Below are 22,414 nucleotides of genomic sequence, written 5' to 3'. Positions count from 1 at the left end.
CTCCAGATCTGTTCGCCATGGCTCCAGCACCCAGAGCAGGTGAAAGCAGAAAGCTAATGCAAACTACTGGACTCAGGTTTGCACCTTGTTCCTCTCTGCCAACCAATCTGCTTTGGAGGGGACACATCCCCAACAGCAAGCTCAGGAGGCTCATTTATTTTGGAGCGCTCCGTTTTAAATAAAATGCATGCTGGATCCTGAACGTTAAACAAGGAGGTCTCAGTGAACCTTGTTGAGATGCTGCACACTTGATGCGATTATCTTAGGGAAGATGTGCAGGCTTTAGAGGGTTGCAGAAGAATCTTAATTATAAGGACAAGAGATTTTAGTCATGTTACCACAAATCAAGAACCTGGTATTATTCTCTTTTAAAATGGAGGACCCGAGGGGATTATACAATTTAGAAGTGACTTTTTTTTTAAATTTACTCACTTACAGGATGCAGATGTCACCAGCTAAGCCAGCATTTATTGCCCATCCCTAGTGGAGAAAGAGTAACGACCTTACCGCATTGAAGAATGGAAGACAGAAAAGTAAATGGGATTTGAACCAAAGTGAAATGGACACGAGTTTAAGCACTGAGCAGTTAGGGCTCAGAATGCAATGTCTGAAGTAATATAGAGGGAGATTCAATTGTCATGTTCAAAGCTGAACTGGACAAGTACTTGAGGGGGAGACTGTGGGGAAAGGGGCAGTGTGACTGCTTGTGCAGAGCTGGAACATACCCGATGGGTTGAATGTCATCTACTGAAACCAATTTGTGATTCAGGCTTCCTTACAGAAAGGAACCAGAAAAATCACACTGCACAGAAACTGGCCCATTCACCCAATTCATGACGATTCTTTCTTTCTATTCCCATTACCTAGCATTTGGTCTCTAGCCTTCCTTGCAACCTAGCTTCAGCTCCTCTTTCAATGCTGTATTTCAGGTACACAACATACTGGGTGGGGGAAGGTGCCCCTCTGTACCTCTTTCACCCACCTACACTTCAACACTCTGGTTTTATCCGAGGGAAATTTTTCCTGCAGTCCACCCTGCCCCAGACCTCAATTTTATATACCTTAATCATGTCCCCACCTAGTTATCCATTGAGTATATTAGCAGAGAATGGAGCAGAGGGCCAGAATGAACTCTGAAGTAGTGATCCAGGAAAAAGGTATGACAATGTGAGATCTCCATGTCTCTTGTTGCCAGCCATCAGTAGGCAATTGATTCTCACCTATTTCACAGTTTTGCCCAGAATACCCATCGGAGCAGGTGCACTGGTACTTATCCGGCCCAGTGTTGCTGCAGGTTCCACCATTCAAACAAGGCTGGTGCGTCCCACAGTAGTTCAAATCTGGAAATGAGAACACGCCACGTTAAATCACCAGAAAAGCATGAAAACATACAAGCAACACACACAAAATACTGGAGTCACGCAGCTGGCCAGGCAGCATCTATGGCAAGGAATAAAGAGTTGACATTTCGAGCAGAGAAGCCCTAAGCAAAGGGTCTCAGCCAAAACAGCGACTATTCCTTTCTATTGATATTCATCCAGTGTGCGTGTGTTACTCCGGATTTCCAGCATCTGCACAATCCCTTGTGTTTATGAAGACTTCAGATGCTGGACATAATGATTGCAAAAATAGTATACAAACTTATCCAAAGAGATCGGTTTAGGTCATAGTGTCAGTATTATCCTCTCATTTTCAGGCATTTGCCAATTGTTTTTAAATTTCTCTGGTAACTACACAAATATTGTTTATACCATGAGTAAAATAAAATCTTATATCCTAATTATTGCTGCATGTAAAGCAACTTACTCAAATGGTTCAAATTTAATGAATGCACACTTGTGACAGTTAACACAACCAATGCATCCTATCTGCATTTCAGAACATTAGCAGCTCACCAAGTATTTATAGAGCTTAGTTTACCTTTGTTACAGAGCTGACCACCCCAGTTGGTTTCACAGAGACACTGCCATGGTTCAATGCAGGTACCATGGACACATCCAGGGTGAGGAATGCATTTATCACAGTACACTCCTTGCCAGCCATATTGGCACCTGTAAACATACAAAATGTTAGCTCGGTGTTTTTTTTTTGAAAAATTACCATTGCAAAGTAACTTCTCTAAAGAATAGAGTTTCTAGAAAGGTATTCCTTTTTGCTTTGTGTATTGATGCTCTTGTTACTTATAAATAAACATTAAGGCAGACTTTCCAATGTTTGAAGCCAACTTTCACACAAAAGAGTAACTGTTCAGAGGGACACAGCATGGCTCCACCAAATACAATATCATCTTATTTTCAGACCCAGCGTAACCGAGTCAGAAAGGGTGTATGTCAAATCCTTCCTCGGACAGCATCACACTCAATTTCCACTATGAATCACAAGATGCACTGAATTATAGATTGACATAATTTACTACTCTTAACATACCATCTTAATCTTCATTTCAAAGCGCATACTGAAGTTGCAGGCCAGTCAGCTTATTGCTCCGAAAGATACCAACAGTGCTAAGCCACTTCTTGTGATCCCACAATGAATGCTGGAATGCAATTTACTTTCAACTATGATCTGCCCAACAGTAAAGGTTAAGCGATCAGCCTGTTGTATTTTGGTAGCTGTTTTTCATTGCACTGGTCTATTTTCCCATACCCTCACATTCCCTCCCTCTGTACTTTTTTTCCCAGCATAACAGGATTCTGGGGGAAGGGCAAAGGAGAAAATATTTTTAACTAGCTATGAAACAGAATTTAGCACAACTACAGCTTAACATCTGGATACAAAGTTAACTTTTACAAATCTTGATAGTTTATATATTTTAAAAAATCAATGGAAGATGTGAGAGGTAAACAGTAAGTGACTCATTTTTAAAAAGTTATTTTCAGGACCTTTGGCAATTTACTGGTGCTTGATTAATACAAAGAAAGCTGTAAGCAGTGATTCAGCATCAGTGATGAGGATGCATTTAATCCAAGACAGTCACTAATCCGAAAAGAATCCTAAAACTTCTCCACACAAATTGATGTAAAGGCTCATTAATTGGAAGAAAACTAGTTAACTATTAGTAGCATACCTGGAAAAATACATCAAATGCACAAACAAACTGTGCCTTGAAATAAGTTACAGGTCATCAAATCTTTACACTTGCAATATTATTTTTCCATTTTGCAAATAGATCCAAATTTTTGATAGCAGTTTGTTTTGGATAACTTTAGTTCCAAAGCAAGATTAATGCCCAGTAAATTCTAAGATTAACTTCTATATACACTTTATAAAATGGGAGTGGTGGGATTAAATGCTAGAGGATCACTGTTTCAGGTCTAATCTGCTGAATTCAGAACCCACTTTAAAGTCTCAACAATTTAAAATCAAGCAACTGATAGTATTGTCTAGAAAGAAAAATATTTCATCATTTTAGTTATTAGTTATTCCACATAGTCCTGCATATTTAAATATACTGTATATAACTAGTTCTCATGGGAAATTCTTTAACTACTTCCATCAGATTTGCACAGATGAGCAACCTTAGCCTAGCCAGCAAAATCCAAGCTGTAGTTAGTACAGCGGAGTCCGTAAACTGCCCAAGTGCAAACTAACCATTAAAAGGCTTTGCCAATAATAGAATGGAACCAGAAAGTCGACTTTGCAAACCTTCCAAACAACCAACTCGATTAGTGCAAGAATGCCACTCCAAACAGCAGATGCACCAAAATAAAAAACTTAAAAGGCACATCTGGCTTCTGCAAAATAAATTTTTTTGACGGCAAGGCCTAAATTTCTCGTAGTATCTTCAGTCCTAACCCACAAACAGGTCAGCCAGCTGTGGAATAAAGTGGTGAAGCCATTGTAAAAGATACAAATGTTCAGTATAGAACTGCTCAGCCATGCAAATTAACTGTGGGAAAGTTGCACCTTAAGTAAATAATCACTAGCGCATGTCCAGACAATGAGTGGGAGGTGAGTGGTTAAGACAGTTTAGAACCTAGAAACAAAGCTTGCTGTACTAGCATGATTCCAACAACCCCTGCTAGGCATGTTTATTTTGATGACAGCAGCACAAATCTACTCTGCTGACAGATTCTGCCTTCCCTGATACAGATCTCAACTTCTATCCAGTCATTTTCATCAACAGCTATTCCGATCTGATCCCGACTGCAATTAGCAAAAAAAAAACTTAATAGTCTACTTCCAGGATTTGGCACTAAAAGAAACTGTCTAGCCGATCACCATAACAGTGTTTTAACACACGAGTCTGATTCATAACATTAAGCCTCGACTACAGCTCAAAAATTAAACCCAGAAATGGACATTGCAGTTTGGACAACTCTGCATTATCTTTTGGAATGGTAATGATGTTTTCATCCTGTTCCTTCCTTTAACCCTCCCCCTTGCTCCCTGGTCATTTTTACACAGCAGTATGCAGTACTTCCACTAAATAGAAACTTCTAAAAATCACACTTCAATCCAATACACAATTCACTGCCAGTTAAGCAAATATTACAACTGAAACAATAGTATTCAAAGTTTTGCTTTCATCAGTAGCTTCTAACAGCCAGTAACCTCTCAACATTCAATGCAGACAGAAACTGAGATTTGGTTAATCCCGTTTTAAAGAATGCCATGCTTCTGATCATGTATTTGCTCTCCACCATCAGACTGGGCGGGGGGGTGGGGGGGTGGTGAAAGATGGTAGTGGGAGGATGGGAAAGAAATGAAAGCATTAGAAGTGGGGGCGGGGATACTACCTTTTACTGGCTTATGGTTTCAGAGCAACTGTCAAACACAAGCACCATAGAATCAACTTGAAGTCATGGCACAATCCACAATTACAACTCCCAATTTGAAGAGCAAGGAACTTTAAAGCTGCTCTTATGTCTGCAACTTCAGTTTTGTTCAAAACCATTCTTAGATCAAGTCTATTTTTATTTGATAGATTGTCCAGCCTGTCATTGCATTTTTAAAAGCAGCTTCAGAGCATTGTATATTACAGCACAGGCTCTTTGGCCCACAATACTGTGCTGACCCTTTAATCTACAATAAGATCACTACACTTTCCTTCTACTCAACCCAGTGTAATACAAACGACATGTTTCACTTGAAATTGCAAAATACACATGACGAATAAAATTGAATCACAAATATTTAAGATAGTATTATTTGTTATTGATTTAAAGAGTTAAGCAATAATTTCAGTTTGATCTTTTATAACGGTTCTGGAACATCAGGCAACAACCTTGCCATTTCTTTAGCATTTATCTGTTTCTTTTTAAGAAAATGAGGCAGCGTTGCGAGCTCAACCCAGCACGGATGGGAAGTGTGAAAGGAGCTGGCCGAATTCGTACCAGGTACCACTCGCTTTGAAGACTGGTGTGGATGTCATTACACCACTGGCCAGCATTTATAACAAAGTCCAAATGAAAAATTCTTTCCCTCCACTGGAGTGCAGGCCTGGCAATCTGCCTTTGCACAGGTACCTTGGGACTGTACTGAATGGCCTTTGTTACAAACCCCGTAACTGGGTCACCAACAAAGATAGAGAGATCCATTGAAGTCTAATGGTACTATTTTAACAGCATTTATTGATAAAAATACACAAAATAACATCAATGCAAACATACAGATAATATACATAGTCAATACTAAATCTAAAAACGCGGGTATAATAATAATAAGAAATAGCTCTATCGTTGTCTAGGGGATAATGTATTGTCAGATGGAAATATAAAAGTCACTGCTAGTTCGTTCAAACTGCAGCGTTTTGGTTGGAGAGAAAGATGGGTTAAAACTTGCCCAGTCCCTTTCATGATGTCAACCCTTCGAGAGTCGGTGGGAGTTGGTTTCCCCGTTGTTAGCTAAAAGCCTTTCTTCCGTGATAAAAGCCACCGGTTCCGGGGCAAATGGAGCCGAACGCACATGGCCTCCTCCCATCGGCTTCTGCTATTACGGGATCGCTAGCGTTTCTTCTGGTGCGTCTAAGGGGCTGTTCCCACAGACCCTCTTTTATCCTGACTCACAGGTCTCAGATGTCAATCAGGTTGGGGTGAGGCAATCCCTCCCTTAACCAGCCCACTTTGCCTGAGGGCTTCCACGTAGCACAGTATTGTAATACACAAGTCCGTCTCAAGAGACAATGGCAGTTTCCCGTAGCTTTTATATCGCCGGGGGGTCAAAACATTCCGCACGTCTCTCACTTCCTGGGTCCCCTGACCGAAATCAATAGCAATCCTGCGATTCTCACAAAGGAGGGTGCTATGCCACACCCTTCGGCCCCTCAGAGCTGTGGTACATTCATAACACCCCCTTTCTTCAAAGCGTTTTCACCAGCAGTGAAAAAGTAGTACAGAGTCTTACAGGATTTTAGAATCTAACACAATACAAAAGCTTTTCCTTTTCACTACAGAGTAATACAGTTATACATTCAATTCAGCATTAGACAGTTAATGATTACAGTGTCACTTCCTTTAATATCTTAACATCTTGTACCTTACTAAAGTCTTGTAGCATCAGACTTCAATTTAATAACCACCTATTTTTATTTCCTTCAGCAAACAAAAACTAGAGTTGTGATCTTAGCTTACGTGTAAACTACAAAAGTTCATGCAAATACTAATCTTTCTATTGCTTTCAAACTTAACAGGCAGGCTTCCATGGGGTTGTCTTTATTATTCACATGCTTTGTCAAAATCCCATAAAACCAGCTTTTGCTATTTAAAATAGCGTCCCCATTAACCGTCGCCTCTTTTCCGGTTAGTTCCCACGTGGGGAGCTTGAGTACCCTGGCGAAATAGGCTTTTGCCCCGCTTCTTTCATAGGAGTTATTTTATCAACACCGTGTCCCAAACTTAGACCATCTTCTGCATTTCCACCCAATTCTTTAATTTTACGCAAGTTGCTAGCTTTCTCTTCAGGACCCTTCAGGCTATTAATGTTCAGTTCGAACTCTTTGTTCATGCAGCATTTCAAATTCTGTCTCTTCACACCACACTCTGGAATAACAATAGCATGCCCCCCCCCCACCCCGAGTCATCTTCCAACTCAATCTGTAAGCGATCCGCAGGCTTTAAATTTTCTTCATTCGATTTGGGAGCTACATATTTCCCGTTTCCTTCAATAATAATATTTATCTCCCCACTTTTGATATCACCATTAACTTTTAACACATCTTTGAACACAAACACCTGGGAACTCACTTCCCACTATTACCAAGGTTAACCCTTTCTTCACTGAACCAAGTCTATCTGACCCACAACTGAATCAAATACCTCAGACTTTTTCTGAGCTCCATTACTAGGTTCAGTACCATGTGCATCCACATCTTGGACACACTCAAACGGGACATTTGCCTCTCTCAGGCTTTCAATACCTGCACCCGGTCCAAATTCTAAATTCCCCTGATTCTCCCAGCTACTCTCTGGGCAACTCCCTTCCGGAGTAAACTCAACCCCGCAGGCTGAAACAACCTCATCTGCCAACCCAGCAGACTTCAAGGTAAGTGCACCCTTTTCATCTAGGACTGCCCTCATTTCATTATTGGAAACACCTTTTGAATTTTCAACTTCTTCAAACAGTTCTGCCAAACCAGACAGATCATCCCTGTCCAACTCTGGACCTTTTAACCGCTGTTTCTCATCTTTATCGCCTGCCTCTAGAACTTCTCTCCTCGCTAAGGGCAGGTCTACCTCCTCTCCCTTACTCTTTCACTTTACTACTCTTCGTTTTACCACCCTCTAAACCCTCGTGGTACAGGGTCGGTAAAAATGTCTCATCCAAATCGAAACTGGCTGGATTTAAACTGCTCCCTTTCTCAGCTGCCTTTCTCGACATGCTGCGAGTGATCGCGCATGCGGGACAGATCTTGGAATCTAGGGGCGGGGCCGCAACACTCACCAGCCGACTCGTCAGCGTCATTGCTGACCAAACCTTACCACCTGCTAAATCATTACCAAGAAGGACGTCCGCGTCAGTTCTCGGGAATTCTGATCGCACCCCTATTTCAACTGGTCCAGACACCAGCTCACAATCCATAATGACCTTATGTAAGGGCACCATTTCTGTCCCTTTACTTATTCCTTTCACAGCTACCATTCCCGTCTTGCGACCAAATTCTAGTACCTTACTGCTGATCAATGACAGCTCAGCCCCCGTATCTCTCCAGATCTGTACTGGAACTGGTGTATCTCCCTCCCTCACAGACACGGTTCCGTTTGACAGACAAGTAGACACGGTTCCGTTTGACAGACAAGTAGACACGGTTCCGTTTGACAGACAAGTTTCAGACCCTTCTCGTACTCTGTCTACCCGGGGCTCTCTTGTCGATTTATTGATTACCACAGCACATCTGATAGGGACTGCTGCTTTCCCTTTTCCTGTCTCTTTCCTCGGAGCAAAGCACCTAGATGCCCCCCCTTTCCACAATTAAAACAGGTCAAGCCCGGAAATCTCTGGCTGTCTGGCCTTTCCCCCTCAATCTTACCACTAGCTCCCGGCGGGACCTCTGCCTCAGCCGGCGGGCTTTCTCGAACATTCCCATGGTCTCTCTGGTAACTTTTATTCGAGGAAAACTTTGACTTGTGGGTTAGGGCATATTCATCTGCGAACCTAGCAAATTCTAAGATGGACTTATTCAGCTTCTCATTCAAATACATCCGGATATCCTCCGAAACACAACCTTTAAATTCCTCAATCAGAATTAACTCCCTGAGACGCCAATAATCCTCCTCCACTATCTCTGCTGTGCACCAACGGTCCAAGAGCACACCCTTCTCATAGGCAAACTCGGTATTCGTCTGATTCCACCCTTTCTTTAAAGTTCTGAACTTTTGTCTATATGCTTCTGGTACTAGCTCATAACTCCAAAGAATGGCCACCTTTACTTTGTCATAACTCTCCTCCTCCATGGCCAACGCCATATATGCCCGCTGTGCCTTCCTTTTTAACACACTTTGTAACAGCGCCACCCACTGCTCTTTGGGCCACTTCTGATTCACTGCCACCTTTTCAAAAAGCAAGAAATAACTATCAACATCCGACTCCTCCAACAGAGGTACTAACCTCAACTCTCGACTAACATTAAACCGCTCCTCTCGGTCTGACTCTTGATCTCTTTGCCCTTGCCTTAGCTTCTCCATCTCCAAGTCATGTTTCCTTTGTTTCTCTGCCTCCCCATACTTTCTCCTTCTCAGCTCTCTTTCTCTTTCTCAGCTGCTTCCAGCTGTTTTAACTGAATTTCATGCTCTTTGTTTCTCAGCTCTTTCCTGCTCCCGTTTCACCTCTAACTCCTTTAGCTGGAGCGCATGCTCTCTCTCGGCTCTTTCATTCTCCTTCTCAGCTGCTTCCAGCTGCTTTACCTTAATTGCATGTTCCAACCTTAATTTCTCCAACTCTAACCGAGCCATCCCACTAGCTGGTACCTTTTCAGGGATATTTTCCAATACCTCAGCTGCAAACACATTCTTCCCAATGTAATACTGAGTTATTGCCCTTCGCACCTCCCGCTTTTTCATTGACAACCTTACCTCTACAAGGTTTAACCCCTTCGCTGAATTTATCAAGTCTGATTTGGTGGTCGCCTCCAGAGTCGGGTTTCTATAAATTCACCCACATTCATCTTTGCTGGTTTCCCGTCTGGCTACCCGCGTAACCAGATCCAAATTTGGACTTACAAGCCCGATTCACTGGCCCTCCAATTTGGTGTCAAATCTCGAGACGAGAACCCCAAGTTGTTATGAACCCTGTAACTGGGTCACTTACCAGCAAAGATAGAGAGGTCCGTTGAAGTCTGATGATACTATTTTAACAGTATTTATTGATTAAAAATACACAAAATATCAATGCAAACATACAGATAATATACGTCGTCAATACTAAATCTAAGCGCGGGTATAATAATAATCAATAAGAAATAGCTCTAACGTTGTCTAGGGGAAAATGTATTGTTCAATGGAAATATACTTTAGATCTGTTTTCACTAAGGAAGACACAAGCAATCTCCCAGATGTATGGATGGGCCAAGGACATAGGGTAACAGAGGAAATGAAACAGATTGACATTCAGAAGGAAACGGTGATGAGAAGACTGATGGGACTGAAGGCCGACAAATCCCCAGGTCCAGATGGTCTGCACCCTAGAGTGCTAAAGGTGGCAGCCCTGGAAATTGCGGATGCATTGGTAATCATTTTCCAATGTTCCTTAGATTCAGGATCAGTTCCTGACGATTGGAGAATGACTAATGTTATCCCACTTTTTAAGAAAGCAGGGAGGGAGAAAACAGAACTATCGACCTGTCAGCCTGACATCGGTGGTGGGAAAGATGCTAGAGTCATTAAGGATGAAATAGTGGCATATCTAGATAGCAGTGATAGGATTGGGCCGAGCCAGCATGGGTTTACCAAGTTTTTCGAGGATGTAACCTGGAAGTTAGACGGGGGAGATCCAGTGGATGTAGTGTACCTCGATTTTCAGAAGACATTTGATAAGGTCCCACATAGAAGACTGGTGGGTAAAATCAAAGCTCAGGGCATCGGGGGGGGGGGGGGGGAGAGGAGGCATGGACATGGATAGAAAACTGGTTGGCAGATAGAAAGCAAAGGGTAGTGGTGAATGGGTGTTTCTCGGAATGGCAGGTGGTGACTAGTGGGGTGCCACAGGGCTCAGTATTGGGATCACAGCTGTTTACCATTTACATTAACGATTTGGATAAAGGCATAAAAAATAACATCAGCAAGTTTGCTGATGATACTAAGCTGGGTGGCAGTGTGACATGTGATGAGGATGTTGGGAGAATTCAGGGTGACATGGATAGGTTGGATGAGTGGGCAGATACTTGGCAGATGGCGTTTAATGTGAATAAGTGGGAGGTTATCCACTTTGGGAGTAAGAACATGAAGGCAGATTATTAGCTGAACAGTGTAGAGTTGGGTAAGGGAGAAATACAAAGAGATCTCGGAGTCCTTGTTCATCAGTCGCTGAAGGTGAATGAGCAAGTGCAGCAGGCAGTGAAGGCGGCTAATAGAATGTTGCAAAGGGAATTGAGCACAAGAGCAAGGAAATCCTCTTGCATTTGTACAGAGCCCTGGTGAGACCACACCTGGAGTATTGTGTACAGTTTTGGTCTCCAGGGTTAAGGAAGGACACCCTGGCTGTAGAGGAAGTGCAGCGTAACTGGGATGTCTGGACTGTCTTACGCAGGAAGGTTACAGAGACTGGGCTTGTACATGCTGGAATTAAGGAGATTGAGAGGGGATCTGATTGAAACTTCAGTTTTGTTCAAAACCATTCTTAGATCAAGTCTATTTTTATTTGATAGATTATCCAGCCTGCCATTGCATTTTTAAAAGCAGCTTCAGAGCATTGTATACTACAGCACAGGCTCTTTGGCCCACAATACTGTGCTGACCCTTTAATCTACAATAAAATCACTACACTTTCCTTCTACTCAACCCAGCGTAACACAAACGACATGTTTCACTTGAAATTGCAAAATACACATGACGAATAAAATTGAATCACAAATTTTTTAGTATTATTTGTTATTGATTTAAAGAGTTAAGCACTAATTTCAGTTTGATCTTTTATAACAGTTCTGGAACATCAGGCAGCAACCTTGCCATTTCTTTAGCATTTATCTGTTTTTTTTAAAAAGAAAACGAGGCAGCGTTGCGAGCTCAAACCAGCACGGATGGGAAGTGTGAAAGGAGCTGGCTGAATTCGTACCAGGTACCACTCGCTTTGAAGACTGGTGTGGATGTCATTACACCACTGGCCTGCATTTATAACAAAGTCCAAATGAAAAATTCATAACACCTTCCAAAGATCCCACAAAACACTACATCGATAAGTGAAACAATATGACCACTATTTAACATGAAAGAGGGTGGAAATCCCTCAGACTGAAAATAGCTAAATAAAATCTGGCAATTTTTATTTAAATTCTCAAGTTGGATGGATATACCAATTTTTGTTTTGACATGCATATTCTTGCTTTCAAGTAAATCTTTCAGCAATTTTCATTTGAAAGAACTTTACTATGAAACATTACTGATGAGTAATAAGCTAAAGCAACACTTACAGTGTAACCTTGTGAAGTAAACTTTGCTTTAGCTGAAGGACAGATATTTTGCACATTTTCTGGAAAAGTTTTATAGCCAGACATGGGTCTGGATGCACCAATGCTCCTCCAGAAACTACATAGAATGACAAGCAAGATGTGCCCGAGGACTGAAGTGGGGTTTGAACCCATATCCTTGACTCAGAGGCTGGACAATGCTACCAAATCAAGTTGAAACACATGACAAGGAACATTCTCAGCGTTTCAGTCATTTAAATTCTGACATGTTAGCTCAGATTTTAATGTTGTGCTTCAACAGGAAACTCAAGAGTCTGAAACTTGCCTCCTAATGCTCAAGCTGCTATCAAGTGCTTGGGGAAGCAGGTACGGAAAAAAAGGATTAAGATCGATCTAGTCTAATCCTTGATGTTCTTGGTTCAGAGCAAAGTTTTAATAGGCAGTAACATTGGACACACATTTCTTCTGGGTACATACTTCCACTGTGCAGCTTTAGATCATTTTATTGTTAATTATGCTCACTGACTCGCATTTAACACATTCAGGAGGGACTAATGTACTTGCCTGCAATCGCCCGGTGTCTTACAGGAACCGTGTTCAGGGCTGCAACCCTGACGGCAGATAGCTGGAAAAGAATGGCCAAATGTTACCATTAACTAGTACATTTGCTCTGACTTAAGGAGTAATTTATGAACTTCAGTTCATAAAGCAGCGTTTGTAGAGAAAGGCCTAACATTTCAGGTCAATTATCTCTTCTGCTTTGACGGAAGATCAAGGATCTGAAATGTTAATTAGGTGCTTCTCCCACAGACACTACTGAACTCACTGAGTATTTCACTGGTCGTTTATTTTAGTTTCACTACCATCTTCAAAATTTTGCTTTCGGATTTTATATTTAAACCTGTCAACATTATAATCTGAAAGCAGATATAGAATTCAAATTTAGAAAATCACTGATAAACAGAGCACCAAAATATTAACAGCATACCTTCAGTAACAAGAATATTTGGAATAGGCTTTATTTCACAGCCAATGCTTGGATATCAGACACCACTTCAACACCTGTACTATCACTGGAAGGATTTTTCCCAAAAGTGAGGGTTACAGTATCCCAATATCTGAAGATTGCATTAAATTCCTGTCACATGTATAAGGTCAGTACAGATTTTCTTTCCATTCTATGTCCTGAATGCAAATCCAGCATTTGATTTGGAAGTGTTTTTTTTAAACCAATTACTTTGGACGAATCATTGCATTGCATCATACAAGTGAATTCCTAGCACAAACCTTTATTGCAATCACTTCCCATCCAGCCCTCTAAGCAGGTCTTGTTGCCATTGTGATCACATGTGTAGTGTCCAAAAAAATCATCCCTTGGCCTGCAAAACTTGTTACATCCGAAGCCATAGTAATATTCATCACACATCACTCTGATCTGGTATTCGAAGTGTGCCACAGCACCATTGTGTCTTAAAGTCTGCCACTGATGGCTAGGATTGATCATCCCAGAGTAGACAGCCTTCTCTATTGTGTCCCCTGGACCTGTGTTCAAATGAGAGAGGAAAAAAAAATCACTGCCATGTTCACACAATAGTTGCTTAGCTACAATATTTCTTAAACTTTAATTCTCAGGTGATATTGCTATAGGCTCTCAAGCTTTGATGACAATAAGAACTGTTAGCATCAAAGCAATTATGCACTGGAAGGGCCAAATAGCCACACCTTCCACAATGAAGTAGAACAACATGAATCAGCCAGCCAAATCAGCTGAGTAGCTTTCATGCTCTTCATGAGTTTATTTATATTGACTAAAAGATCCCTCAGCTACTTCAAATTTGACTCAATGTTCTTCACATTAGGAAAGCTGCCATTTGACATTTTGATCTTAAAATCTCATTAGGATTGGCCAAGTTTGTTCACAACAGCAGATGACATGAAAATATACTAAAAGACTAACTTGCTGCAGATCAGCAGTGATGATATATCAGTAAACACTTGAAATTAAACCACTCCTGCACAGACCTCATCCCCTGTAGACAAGCTTTTACATTGTGATCAGATTTTGTATTCTACACCAGCTCTTAGTTGTTATCTATTATTAGCCATCATTTCTGGCTTCAAAAACAACCTTGAAACTATCTCTTTACATTATGCCGGCAAAATAATATTTCACAACTGTCTGGCACATCATGGAGTTCTGTGGCATTTCACGATGCTTTTCGAATTCAACAACAGACCAATTTAAACGCTTCACTTAAACCTGATACCAGTAACACTTGGTTAGAAAGTGAAGATTTATCATGAAGCATTAATATCTCAGCATACACAAATGCCAACAGCCAATCCAAACTCAAGACATTAAAATAATTCAAAGAATAAACTACCACTATTGCACAATCTAGAAACATGATCAGAGTCCAATCATTAACTGAATTTTGATGACATTTAACATTAAAACTTTGGTAATGAGACTGCAACACACCAACAGAAAATACAATATACTATTTTATATATTTTTATTATCGCTCTTACTTGACGTGGAAATTATGCAAGCTAAACAGGAATATTCTGCAAAGCATATGACAAAAAGAACCAGAGTTTCTAGTCTGCGGAGCATACCACCACAACACTAAATAAACTTGTGACCTATAAAGCAAGCCAGCCAACTCAACCGAAACCAAGGCTCCTATGTCAAACTGTTACAAGCTTAATTTCCTTTCTCTGGCAGCTTGATGGATTGGGACAATTTTAATAACAGGAATTGTATATGTGATTGCAAATAATTATTAACCCCAGTTACACTTGCACCCAAAATTCTTTATATGCCTTCCCCAGGCTCAGTATCAGAGGAGCTGCAGATTTTCAACAGCTATTCATTTGCACTGTATTCACGGTAGTGTTAAAAAGTATTTTGGATAACTGAAAAGCCAACCATCAAAATGTATTAAAATCTACAGCATCACCCAGGCAAGCCACATACTCAGAATATTAATTCTTGCTTTCCTACAGCATCACCCAAAGGCCACAAAATGAGAGGTTTCCTTTTGAAAGTCAAAGCAGGTAAATCAACAACAGTAACCAAATAGCACTGAAGTTATTTCTTTATCACTTTTACCAACTTGTTTAGAAACTTTAACGAGGGACTTTATCAAGCCCAACCCATCATAATTGTAAATCTTATTATAGTTCATCAGCTGTATATTTGAATAAAGAACTTGCAGTTCACCTGCAAATTAATTCTGAATACTTTCTTGTAATAAATCCAGAACACGACAGTCATGCAGATACATCAAAACCCAAATACATGGAAATATCAACATGAACATTTTAACTGAGACACAAATGAGAATGAAGCAGAACCAGACTACTCCTTGTTAAAATAGACATCTTCAACATGAAAAATGCCTTGTAGGCTTTAATTTTATTACAACATATTTGGCAGAAAGCAGTGCAGTAACAATGGTAACACTTCCCCTTACTGGCCAATTGTCAACCAGCTTTCATGACTACCCCAACATGGCCAGCACCAAAATACAACCTCTTGGGCCAAGTACCAACTCCACAGTCAAGATAATGAAAGGGCCAACATTTACTTCACATCTTCTGAAGGTCTTGGGATGAAATCACCGATGTAATGCAGAAGACTGGACAATACAGCAAACTCACAAAATGACCAGTGGCCCATTATGTGATACCGAGGAGGACAATCAGTTGTCAGTGGACAGAACTGCCTGCTCATCCAAACAGTACCATAGATCTTTACATTCGCCTTGGGAGGCAGGAGTGGCCTCAGTTCAATGTCCCCTCAAACAAAACCTCCAACATTGTAATACTCCCTCAAGTCAGCCTAGACTATGCGCAAGTTCGCAAAAGGTCAGCTACCAGAATTTAAAAAAAAATTCAACCACAGTTGGCCTAATATTGAACCAGATTAATTTGTGCAATTGCTTATCACAATCCTGGAGATGAGACTAAAATTGTGTCCATTAGAATAATCTTTTCCTCTCCCAATCTTGCACCAGTTTTCAGACGGTCTTGAAATAGCTGCATATCAACTTTATAATCAGGGTGATGTCAGGCTATGTATTTTTAAGGCAACATTTTAAGCAAGCAGAGATAGAAAGCTGAAAGAGCTCCTAACCTTTTATGTCACGGACCAATACCATTAAGGGATCTACAGACCCCAGACTGGGAACCCCTGCATGAAGAGTTACAAGTACAGCTATTGAAAGTGTGATTAAAATCAAGGATCCTCAAAGGGTTAGAATGAGGGTGTGTTGCAGGGCTGGATACCTCAGGAGGGCAGGGCTAGGCTATGTGTAAATTTGAAAACAAACAAAGGTCTTAAAACAGAGCCAGCAAGCACAAGGCTGGTATAGAACAAACAAAATTTACTGCATTTGTGAACAAATGATGTCACACAGGAACAATTCTACTCCTTAATTGTGACTGAACAACAAGTCCTCCTCAGTATCATCCAAACCCCACCTCAGAGTCCGGGTCATCTGAATGACAATTTCACAGGGGAGCAGAATATAAAAGCCTGGCAGAAGCTCAACTAAATGTGCTTGTACAAGTTTACAACTCATGTTCACCTGCTATTTGAAACAGGCAAGTCACTTATTCTGATTTCTTAAGCATTAAAAATAAAAACACACATTTTAGAAAATAGAGGAAATCCTAAGCTAGGGTCAGGAGTTGATGCAGATGCTTGAAAACTCAGCACTAAGTTGAGTAAATCCAAGCTTCACATACATTACAGGTTTGAGATATGTAGTTGTGCATATTTACTCCTGGTCAAGGCTGTAGAGGCCACCAGGACCTTAACACCTGCCATTACCCATCAGTTGTATAAAAACATTTTTATTTCCAAATAAGGAATGTTACGCTCCAGTTCCCCTCCCCCCAACCCACCTGTCTGCAACCTCATGGGGAGAGCCACATTTAAGGGGAAAGAAAGTGGCAGCTAGACTCACCCAGGTTAACGATGTAGTAAAGCCCACAAAAATCATTAAACAGATTTCACTTGGTTGTGGGCAAAAAGGAAGAATCAATTCTCTCGATCAAATATCCATTAGGTTACACATTATACCACAAGCCAAGCCTTCGAACTGGAACTACCTATATCCCCTCCTTCATTTCCGAAGTCTTTCTGGTTAAGCTGAAGAGACAGACACCAGTGAGTGTGCCAGTTCTAATTATACCGTGCGTAAATCTGTAGCCCAAGTTTTGTGAACTTACTGGTGTCATTATTGTAGTCACAGGCTTCCACAATCAATGTGTAGGACCTCTGCAAAACAAAATAGAATGCATTTTTTTAAAAAAATTGGGAAGCAAATTAAGACTTTGAAAGAAACCCCTTTTAAGTACTTGCACTACCCTTTGTGGTATTTCAACAAGTCTTTCAAACGCAGAAAAGTACTGAGAATCTAGTGTGCTTTTCCATCCACCACCCCCCCCGAAAGGTGGGCAGAATATAAATTTCATATCTTTAAATGAAAAGGTTCTTGTCTCCTGAACAATCACAAGTGCAAAGGACAGATACTATTACAATTCCCCACCCCCACCGCCTCAAGTTAATTTGACCTTTCATTTCCACCTATTTTCCTAGCCCGTAAAAAAAGTTTCATGTTTAGAAGAGTAAAACCTAAAGCAGCTGTCAATTCTGTTTCTCTGGCACAATGGGTATCAAGAATGCTATTTTCCCCCCTCCTTGCTGTTTGTAAGCGAAGATTGTTGTGAAGTGGAAGAGTTAAACCCAGCAATGCAATCTCCTGGGCTTTCTTCATTTCAGCACCCTGTTCAGATAGCTTTGTCTCTCTCAGGCCATCACTGCTCCCACAAGTATCAAATATCCAAGGGCAGATCTTATGATTCCCAGAAGAAAGGAACATTTTCCTGTCTGCACAACAAAAGCTGGTGCTAACAACCATCCTGGGACATCACACACCTATTCGTCACATTTACACATGCTATCCCATTTTGAATAATCAGCAGAGCTTTGCAAAACCCAAATTCTCATGATAAATTATGATTTGCACAATATTATTTAAATCATCACAAATCCACAGGTTCAAATTTGATTCTAGGGTTTTAGTTCAATGACTTTTAGGGAAACAAGGCCAGCTTATTAGAAAGAATACGGACAAGTACAGCGCAACAAAGCCTTAATCTCTACAGTCACAAAATAATTGAAAACAAGGCGTGATAAACAATATTTTTGGATCAAGATTCAATTATACGTGTCATATCAAGAGCCCAGTGAATCTTTAGTTTCACTCAATGACAGCTGTGGGAAAAGTCTAAGTTGAACAAAACCAGGCAAGCCCAGACAAATACCTCACACCTCAATTTAAAAGACTCAACCTTCAATCTCAAAACAAAATCACTTGTCAGGTGAAAGGATCACAGCATTAGCTAGATGTCTTCAAAAATCTGAATAAGTGCGGAAGCAATTGGGAGGCTTGCTTTCAAGTGTAGCATCAACTAACATGCATCAATTAAACCCAAAATGCAAGGAATTCAAAACCCACCCTTCATCTTTAATAGCAAATTCACTTATGCCAGCTGAGGGTATATAGACCAAGCCAGGCATCACTAAGCATTGATCATGCATCACCAGAGGCTCAATCCAAATAGAATTAAATACCAAGGATAAATTGTATTTAAAAAAAAGCTTGATTACATATCCCAAGGCACTTCACTGAAGATTTACCAAAGTAAGTTTGACACCAAGCCACCCAATGTGATTAAGGCAGCCAACCAACAGCAGTCAAAGAGGGAGCACTTCAAACATAAGACGACAAGCCTTAGCCTGAGCAATTGGTGTCTGGGCAGTCAAAAGCATGGTCAATAACGACAGAGCAAACTTGGTAGGTGCACAAAGGGGCCAGAAAGAGGATTGGTGGCTAGACCAAGACCTCTGGACAGATTGGGGGATAAGAAAGGCCTTAGCTAATTTATATGCAGTAGTAGGGAAGAAATTTAAGAAATCAGCAAGTTTACATGAGTTTATGAAAGGCTAGGCTGCAGAATGTTGCAATAGAGCAGCTGAGAGATTAAAAGCTGCTGGTAAGGTGTCAGACAAGTTGAGGCAGGAAGAGGTTATCCAACATCACAGAAGTGGTCCACCTGGATAATGGTATATTTCAGAGCTAAATGCGACACCAGGGTTGCTGCAAATAATTTGATTCAGTCTCTGGTCAGATAAAGATGGAGGCATGAAAACTGTCAGAGACCACAACCTTCCTAACCAATAAATGGTTTTTTAAAGGAAATGTAGAGTCATAATTACCAAATTTGCCTATTAGAATAAGATAGCCACATGCTTAATACCAAGCTGTGCACCCCAGTAAAAGGGATAGTGAAAGACAGGAACAAAAGGGCCACTCATTTAGTGACCCATGTTGGGAAAGTGTGAAGGCACATAAATATCAAGTGCAGAGCACACCTGGGCTCAGCTGCAGGCTCCTAATTGCTAGCCTGGGTTAAAACTGACATTTATTAATCCTGGAGGTTCTCAGTCCAAAACACTGACTGTTTTATTCATCTCCAAAGATGCTGCCCGACCTGCTGAATTCCTCCAGCATCTTGTGTGTGTGCTGCTCGAGATTTTCAGCACCTGACGAATCTGTTAACTCATCCTTTCTCGGCTTCACTTGGCAAACAAGCCATAAGGCCAAGGTAAAAGATGCCAGCAACCCCTTTCAAACCACATTTTTCTAGGGGCAGTTGGGTATTTAAAGTCACCTTGGTGATCACATTGCAGGGACTGGAATTACTTCTGAAGAAATGAATTCCAAATGTGGCCAAATCCTGTTCCATTACCAGATAGCTTATGTACAAGATGTCATTATATTTTTTAAAAAATCACTTAATATTTTATGTATAAACTTGCTCTGTCATACTTTAATAGCTAATGTTAACACATACAAGCCATTAACATTCTCAATGATTCACTGCCAGCTTATCCATAATGGGTAGATATCAGCAAGCCATTTATTTTTCCCATGCTCAGATTTGACCTATGCTCATCACTGAATTAATGGACAGCTCAAAACAGTGCACTTATTCAGACCAATACATCCCACACAAAGAAATCATTCTGTCTGTCATTGTAATTACTCGGGCACCCAGACCATGGATCTACCTGCATGTGCCAGTAAATACAATCCTTTGGCAGTGTAATGGTATCACTAAGCTACCTCTGCTCAAAAATTAGACACAGCTTAGGGAAACTGCAAGTCTTAACTTTATTCCCATGTGATTCCAGTTCTATTTGGAACTGAATTTTCCATAAATTGTATTTAAAATTGCACTCTCCCATCTCCAACAGCTCCAGAATAGTTATTGGAACATTTATAATGTTACACCACCAGCTCTTAAGTGTAACTAAAAAGTGAATTGAAATAATTACTCAGTGGAATAAATAGATTAGCCAAAGTAACATGGACTTGTGAAAGCTTATTTTCAACTACAGTTCAATCCACATGAAGCAAAGACAATTGTTCTTCAATTATACAAAAGGATATGGGTTGGTTTTTTAAAATAGCATTTAAGCTGTAAACAGCAACAACAGCTTGTACCTTCTACATCACTGTCCCAAATACACTGCGCCATGAACTAATGGGAGGGGGGCAAAGGGTTGGTGGGTGGAGGAAGGATGACATGATAAATGGATATTTCACTTTCCAGTACAGACGGGACACATATAGCACTGGAAAGATCAGAGGCATTTATACAACATCCTCCTTGATGAATTTAGTGTTCTTGCATCACTTAGTTATGCATCACCTTCCTTAGCAAAGCAGCCTCGTCAGCACTTCCCTTGTTTAAATACCTAACCCATTTTAAATATCTTAAAGGAAAATCCCAAGCAGTCACAGGGCTGCCCAATAAACACAAAATAAAGTTACTTATAATATGTTCACTTATGGAATTGCAGAAGGGAAACTGCAACATTCCATGAATCTACAATGACTTCAGTTCTGAAATGATACAGGATTAGCAAATTCAAAAGAGCTCATAAATCTACAATTTTCGGTGTAAAGGCAATTCAACGGGCTGGAAGAACTGCATTAAAAACCTGCTGAGATTAAGGGTTGGTTGATCAAATGTTCGATCCATTCCTCCTCCCCATCCCCACCCCACCCACACAAATTTCTTCTCTCCAGGAGTTTTTCACCTTTTCATGGATACTAGTGAATCTGTTTCTGCTAATCAATCTTCACATTGCAAATCCTGACCGATTTCTGCACAAAAAATCTGCACTCAATCACCTCAGGCTAATTTGCCCATCAATGCGAACCTGTACTGTGGTTATCCAAAAAACCAATGGAACAATTTCTCCTTATTTACTTTACCCAAATACTTCCAAGATTTTAAACACCACTATCAAACAGATGCTAGAATTTAACTTGCTCATTGGAGTGTATTTGTTAATCCCTTCATTAAATTCCAACACACCCAAGCAATTTCTAGGCATTCAATTATAGCAATTAACTTGAGTGAATTAAAGTGTTAATTAGCAATGTTAAAGGACTCCTGCCTTCTAAAAATGAACCTCTTAAAGCTCGACAGCAGCCCTATTGGATGCCTTGACTCATTAGAATTTAGCCCAGCATTTTACAAGTGGCATGGCTCCAATACACTGCCTGCAGCTTCAAAGAGGAAGAGACTGGATACAGCACGGAAGAAATGGTTTTGTTTCACCAACAGGAGCTAAGTTAATAACCTGTGGCTTTGGAACAGAAGTCAAGCAGTCAACTGCCACATTAAGTTGTGACATTAAAAAAAAATTGATGGTATAAACAGCTGCTGCCACCTTTCCTTGAGACATCAGTGGTCAGACTGGCAGCTGAAGGCCAGCAAGCACCCCTGTATTTCAGCAGCTGCCCTTCCACTGCCAAATGATGAAAGGCAGAGGCACCGCTATCTGAACTGGCGCGTACAACATCCCACAGACAGAGCTCAAGTCCGATCTGGCAGGCTTGCTGGAATAATTAGCATCCTACAAATCCACAATGTGCCAAAGTGGCCATTGCACAAAATTCTGGTGCGTGTCTAGAAGCCGAGCAATGCTGAGTGTACTGGCGCTTCCTGGTGCTTCCCCTGTATTGGCATTATTTCTCGATGTGTCCATTATATTCTGTAATCCTCATTGCAGTCACTTTACTTTTGCTATTGTTCTTGGTTAATATTAGCAATCCCCTCCTCTGTCTGGGTGGCTGCAACACCACTTCCTGAACTCAAAGCAGATAAGCCAAATGGATTTTTTTTTTTAAAAAAAAGGGGGGAGGGGAAACATACAAAGCCTTGCACAAGGCAGCACTGGCCAGATTATACTTTACTTCATAA

The 22,414-nt window shown here is 40.8% G+C and overlaps 1 protein-coding gene across 2 annotated transcripts in view; it reads right to left on the bottom strand.

Moving 5' to 3' along the window:
- jag1b (jagged canonical Notch ligand 1b) overlaps window positions 1-22,414 on the bottom strand; it is a 50,352-nt gene that overhangs the window by 22,846 nt on the left and 5,092 nt on the right. For both annotated transcript variants that reach the window (XM_059986216.1, XM_059986217.1), the window contains exons 3-7: window positions 17,300-17,348; window positions 13,346-13,600; window positions 12,623-12,683; window positions 1,921-2,051; window positions 1,221-1,340 (exon numbers count right to left, since the gene is read on the bottom strand). In XM_059986216.1, the coding sequence (XP_059842199.1) occupies window positions 1,221-1,340; window positions 1,921-2,051; window positions 12,623-12,683; window positions 13,346-13,600; window positions 17,300-17,348 (616 nt within the window). The remainder of the gene's footprint in view (window positions 1-1,220; window positions 1,341-1,920; window positions 2,052-12,622; window positions 12,684-13,345; window positions 13,601-17,299; window positions 17,349-22,414) is intronic.

The sequence above is a fragment of the Hypanus sabinus genome, chromosome 12, assembly GCF_030144855.1.
Source record: "Hypanus sabinus isolate sHypSab1 chromosome 12, sHypSab1.hap1, whole genome shotgun sequence".
Taxonomy (NCBI): domain Eukaryota; kingdom Metazoa; phylum Chordata; class Chondrichthyes; order Myliobatiformes; family Dasyatidae; genus Hypanus; species Hypanus sabinus.
Note: the sequence above shows the minus strand (reverse complement) of the source record. Positions and strands in the feature narration are given on the sequence as shown.